This window comes from Astatotilapia calliptera, chromosome 3, assembly GCF_964374335.1.
Source record: "Astatotilapia calliptera chromosome 3, fAstCal68.1, whole genome shotgun sequence".
Classification (NCBI taxonomy): Eukaryota; Metazoa; Chordata; class Actinopteri; order Cichliformes; family Cichlidae; genus Astatotilapia; species Astatotilapia calliptera.
Window position 1 is genome coordinate 67,434,221 of NC_137424.1, and position 6,282 is coordinate 67,440,502.

At 39.8% G+C, this 6,282-nt stretch overlaps 1 protein-coding gene and 1 long non-coding RNA gene across 2 annotated transcripts; one reads left to right on the plus strand and one right to left on the minus strand.

The window, feature by feature from the left end:
• Positions 1-3,892, minus strand: LOC113014787 (coxsackievirus and adenovirus receptor homolog). Its single transcript, XM_026156522.2, has 3 exons — positions 3,738-3,892; positions 2,193-2,552; positions 1-1,789 (listed from the first exon to the last, which is right to left on the minus strand). The coding sequence occupies exons 1-3, from the start codon at positions 3,787-3,789 to the stop codon at positions 1,581-1,583; spliced, it is 621 nt and encodes a 206-aa protein (XP_026012307.2). The 5' UTR covers positions 3,790-3,892; the 3' UTR covers positions 1-1,580.
• Positions 2,943-4,617, plus strand: LOC145425656 (uncharacterized). Its single transcript, XR_013906375.1, has 2 exons — positions 2,943-3,213; positions 3,890-4,617. It is a non-coding gene; the product is annotated as an uncharacterized LOC145425656 (long non-coding RNA).
• The last annotated feature ends 1,665 nt before the right edge of the window (positions 4,618-6,282 follow it).

The following is a 6,282-nucleotide window of genomic DNA, read 5'->3' on the forward strand; positions in this document are numbered from 1 at the left end:
TTCAGTTCAATTCTGTTTTATTTACATAACATCAAATCACAACAGCCGTTGCCTCAAGGTGCTTAATAATATTTTGTAATGTAAATATCTTACAAAAATACAGAGAAAACCCCAATAATCAAACAACCCCTTATCAGCAAGCAGTTGGCGGCAGTGGGAAGGAAAAAGTTCCAGCAGAACCAGCCTCAGTGAGGGGTGGGGCAATCTGCCATGACCAGTTGGAGATGAGGTGATGAAGATGTGATAAAAGACACACTGTGGATGAAGTGATCAGTGTATCATTCAAAGACAACGGAAATAAGTTAACAGAGAAAATAATATTTACGAGGACCTGCTCTGTAAATGAAATCAACACATAATTACAAAAAAAAAAAAAAAAAAATCTGACAAACTTCTACTTCCTACTACACTTGGCACCTTCCTCCATGAAACTGAACTGGACTGTTTTGGCAGTTCCTTGAATGAGGTCCAGTTTGGAGGAGAGGTGACAAACAAATTACTCAAATATAAATTTTAAAATTGGCGTTTTCATCAGACCCTTTGGACTCGGAGTTGGCAGCACAACACTGACACCAAATAACAAACCTTGGCTGGTGCTTTTGTAGTGAAATAAATAAATAGTTAACTTAAGTCAGAAAGAGTCATTTGATGCCAGTGTTACATTAAATTCAGTTATTACAGTATGTACAAAATAAATCATCAGCTTAGAAAATGTAAAGCTTTGTTCACTGTATAAAAACACTTCACAGATAATAGTCAGGGCACAGATTTAAAGCTTAAACTGAATTCTGCCTTTAGCACTAAACAATGCTGTGGTGTAAACACAGTCAGCCCAGTCTCACAGGAAATATGAAACAGTCACAAAACAGTGTTTGTGTTCAGTGACACAAATGTTCACTTCATCACAGCCAGCATGACTTCATAATCATGTATTTCGTGAGTGTAGCACATCTGTTTGTCAAACTCTTTAGTGAGAATAAAGACTCTTTTTTTAAAAACTCTGACTTTGAAAGAATGCCAACTGGCATCTCCATCCAACCCCAACCCAGCAGTTTCAGCCCCTCCAACATCAGGATGTGGACTTTAAAAGGGGAAAATATTAATTTAGGGTTCAGGGACATGAAGCACAATTAGAAGTTGTGACTGCTTCATAAAGTGCTGTGAGACTGTTTGGACTGTTTGAGGTAACGTGTTCATGCATAAGAGTTCACATCCTTTGATCAATGAACACACCAATCGTGTTAAAAAGCTTGTAATGCTCTGAGTTTAGGAAAGAGAAATCCCACATTCAGCACCACGAAATCTGTGGATCAGATTTAAATGTTTTACGCAGCATGGGAACAAACAGGAAACAATTACCAGGAACCTATTTATCAGCAACTCAAAGCTCCCACATTTTTAGAGCCCATAGCAGTGGATGATGCTGCAATTATACTCTGGTTTTGTGCTTGTTTCAGCCACCTGTTGGTCAGATTTTCAAATTCTAGAAATGTTTATGAAGTAACATTTATTTCTGTACGTCGTGAGATAATGTCTTGAGCCATGCTGAGTGAAAATATCAAGCTTGGAATAACAGAATTTCAAACTTGCTGCTGTTCAACAGGAGGCTGGTATGAATTCTGAATATGAGGAGTATTACATTTTTTGTAGATCACAAAACCACCAAACACAAGAACCAAAGCAGAAAGTGACAGACCAGCGATGAGCCCAACAGATCCATCCTCCTTCCTTACACCCTCCCTCCCTCCATCCTCCTTCCCTCCATCCTCTGTGTGTCCTCCTGTCTGACCTGCAGGTGAGAAACAGGTGTGAGGTGTCAGCTGTCAGGTAGGTGATGAGTGAAGAACAGAACAGAATCCATTTCCTCTTCAAACTGCTGTCAGACATTATCTACTGCACTCTGATCACATCACTCAGACCAACTGCTTTCTGCAAAGTCTGGAATATTATTGGATGTATTTTAGCTTCCATCCTTTTGAAAGTTTAAGTTGAGTCTGGTGTCTGGTACATAGAAAGATTCCCAGCTTCCTGCTCACAGTGAGGCTTATCATCAGTACTCTGTATTATCAGATATACATGAATTAAAAATATCTGAAAGTGGAAAAAGATGGATGGTTGGACCCTTAGGTCTGACTTAACCCACCAATTCTGCTTCATCCAGAGACAAACAGGTAAAGAGGTTTCAGACTCACCTGCATGAACAACCTTCAGGCTAATTTCACTGATGATCTCAGGGGTCACTCTCTTGTCGCGTCCTGAGCCACTCTGATATGAGATGTGGCATTCATATGTCCCGGTGTCGTTAACGGTGGTGTTGTGCAGAATGATGGACATATTTCCACCTTTCATTTGTGGATCTCCCAGCTCCACTCGACCTTGGAACGAGGGATGCTGGTAGGCTTTGTAAGGACGATCTTCTCGGTAGAAAAAGACATAACCATCTGTTTGCATGCCCCTCTTGTTCCACGCTATCACTGTGATAGTCCCTTCAGTGGGACCCTGGCAGTCAAGAGTTGCATCAGCTCCAGCCTCCACTTGAACTTCATCTTGGCCTGAAGGAAGGAGGACACAATCCAGAGGAAGCATGAAGAATGTTAGTATTGCGTGAAGCCCTTCTTTAAAAAAATACTTGTATGCCACTAAAAATCCAGTTTCTTTGGACATTCTCGATTTGGTGTGATCAAGTATCAAAACCTGTGGACATGCAAACTCAACCGGAGCTGTGTCTTAGAATACAAATATCTTTATTGAACACAAGAAATATTTATTTATCTATGTTTATTGCAATAAAGGAAATAAATGCATGTATCTGTGATTTTTGGATCAACTAATTAAATTAATTAAATTTTTAAATTTAATTAATTTAAAAAACAGACACACAAACAGACACAATTGAAAGGTACAAATGTATTGTGCATGACACGAATTCAAACGTGGTGCAGATGTGTGTCACAGGTTGATCTGGCTGTAGGCTGTGGCACTTGGCCAGAGGTGGCGCTGGTTGACTCGACTCCATGTTAGTGCACAAAGTAAACTGCTCGCTTTAGTTGTGAAGCAAAAACGCTGAATTCGGAGAAACAAACCGTGCAAGGGGAACGATAATGACGACAAGAGTCTCCCGATCGTTTACTCTTGCTGTCCTGTGAACAACATCGGCGTGGTATTACTTGTTTGCTGTTTTCGCGATCGCGTTGCGCATGAGGATATCACCAGGTAAACTCGCCACATTTTTAAACATTTTGTTGTTCAACAGCATCAAGACTGACGGAGTGTGTTTGAGACAACCTCACAAGTGTCACAGATGACACATTTGGCGTTTTTTTGCTGGTTTGTCGGTAGCAGCTCCTGAAACGCAAGACTGCCACACATCTGTTCGACCAACGCCAGTTGATCTAAACGCCAGTAGATCTGGAACACCGGTCTCCCCTACTTGTGTAGGGCAACACTGGTTGCTAGGCAACAAGTTAGCGCGTGACATTTTTGATTACGCAAGTTGTGTTTCCGCTCTGTTACGATCAATAAAGACGGAAGAAAACGATCGTTATTCATAAACTCTTTCTACGTTTAATGAGAACTTAAAACGGTCACTGTCATCAGCGTGTGTGCGTGTTTCAGAAAACATGTAAGCCTCGGTTAAACGTCGAGAAACTCCGACACGTGACCGTTTTTAACATGTTTACTGATGACTTTTATTTATTTATTCTTTAGTTCGTGTAAGTGTGCTCTTTCTCACTTACCTGTCTGGCCAGGAATTACGGTTAAAAGTAGCACAACTCCCAGAGACTCCATCTGCGTCCACAGAGTAGAGTAACACCGGGTTCACGTGATGGCGGCGTTTAAAAAAAAAAAAAAAAAGCACCTAACATTTCTCTTTCATTCTTTCTTACAGTTATATTGGCGGTTGGCAAACAAGTGAAAGGTGCATTACCGCCACCAACTGGTATGGAGTATGGTCTGGAACGACGCCCAAAACCTAACATTTCTCAGCAGCTCTGCCTCCTTTTCTACTACCGGGACATTTAAACAATGGATAATCCGTTTACAAACAAATTCATGCTTTTCTCCTCAACAGAAAGCGTTCCCCGATTGAACAACAGCGCTGTAAAATAAGAAGAATGGCGCCTAATTACAGAGTTAATAATACAGACTTTGTAATATGTCATGTAAAGATTCCTCAGCCAGATTAAGTGTTTACTTACGGGCTCAAAATGTGGTCATAAATATTTTGTACTTGTAAATCAGTTTTGTACTTGTAAAAAAGATTTGTATGCCATCCATCCATCCATCTTCATCCGCTTTATCCGAGGCCGGGTCGCGGGGGCAGCAGCCTAAGCAAAGAGGCCCAGACCTCTCTCTCCCCAGCCACCTCCTCCAGCTTATCCGGGGGAATACCAAGGCGTTCCCGGGGGGAGAAGATTTGTATGTGTAAAAAAAATTTTGTGTGTGCGTAAAAAAGATTTGTATGTGTAAAAAAGATTTGTGCGTTTGTAAAAAAGATTTGTGTGTGCGTAAAAAAGATTTGTATGTGTAAAAAAGATTTGTGCGTTTGTAAAAAAGATTTGTGTGTGCGTAAAAAAGATTTGTGTGTGGACTTAGCCAAAAAAACCCTGCAAGTTACAAGTACGAATTTTGACCCTATTTTCCTTCCTTTCATCTGATTGGTCATGTCATGTCAATCACAAATGTAACAATCCAATCAGAGAACAGATGGGTTTGGCTGTCGGAGGGGCGCTTTTTTGAACTGCAGGTCTTTGAAGGGAATAAATGCCCTTTTACATGCCAACCCAGCGTTTTCCTTAATCACCATGAAGGAAAACAGTCTGTGGTCGTCTGAGTTTGGTGATTTTTGTGTCACAGGACTACGTGTTTAATACAGGGACTTCCACAGCCTTTTCAACAGCGCTGCTGACGCGGGGGGGGGGGCAGTGTTTTGGAAATGACAGTCTTCATTACAAAGCTTTCCTCATTATGAATTAGCATACATGTTTTTATTGAACATTTGAAGAACTAGCAAAAAGACCCCATAAACTCTTGTAGTTCACATAAAGTCAGCGATAAAAACGACAAGGAGCAGGTGCATCTAGTACAGGTAGAGCTGCTGCAAAAACCCACAGAGCCCAGCAGCCAGCAACAAATTCTGGATCCTTTGCTTTTAGTTAGCAATTAGCATTAGCAGCACATCCTGCGTCCGATGTGAAAGGACTTTTATGCTGCGCACTGTGACTCACAGCAATGGTTCTGGGTCAGCCCTGACGTTGTGTTAAACTAATCCTAAAGTAATAATGTATTTCTAACCACTGATATACCACAACTTTATCCTTTCAACAGCTGCTGAAAGTAAGGGGACCTAGCTGCTATCGGATATTTATATAGAGATTACCCTTCAAGGACCTGCAGTTCAAAAAAGTGCCCCTCCGACAGCCAAACCCATCTGTTCTCTGATTGGATTGTTTAATTTGTGATTGACATGACATTGACCAATCAGCTTAAAGGAAGAAAAATAGGGTCAAAATTCGTACTTGTAAGCTGCAGGGTTTTTTTTGGGCTAAGTCCACACACAAATCTTTTTTACACACGCACAAATCTTTTTTACACATACAAATCTTTTTTACGCACATACAAATCTTTTTTACAAGTACAAAACTGATTTACAAGTACAAAATATTTATGGCCACATTTTGAGCCCATATTTACTGACAATTGACAGTGATAGTGGACATCATCTTCAGTATTCCAATCAATCCTCTCCACACAGACAAGCATAAACACACTCCACCATTAAATTTAACACACGTTTGTAATGACGCTAATTCAGTTTACAATAGGGTTCATTCGCTCGGTCAGCAGGTGGCGGTATCCTCGTATACTGGGGAGTAAACTTTTTTTTTTTTTTACTTTATTTAACAAACAATAAGTATACAACATACGAACAGATGAAGTATACAAAACAACAGAACATGAACACAAAAAGCCAAGGGTAAAAGAAAAAGGTAACAATTATAAGAATACACGCAAAAATTCACATATATATATTGTTTTGAGAGCCTTTTTGTTGGTGAAGTCTGATATTGATTGTATGTACATTTCCACATCCTTAAAATAATGACAGAAATATGGTGTTTTGTTAGTAAACTTACATTTATGGATCAAAAATTTAGCTAAAAGTATCAACAAATTTATCATAAAAAAACATTTATCATACTTCTTGGGGAACTTAAAGAAACAGAATAAAACATTTTCCCATCGTAAAGAAAACTCCCTTAAAATATGGACAATAACAAA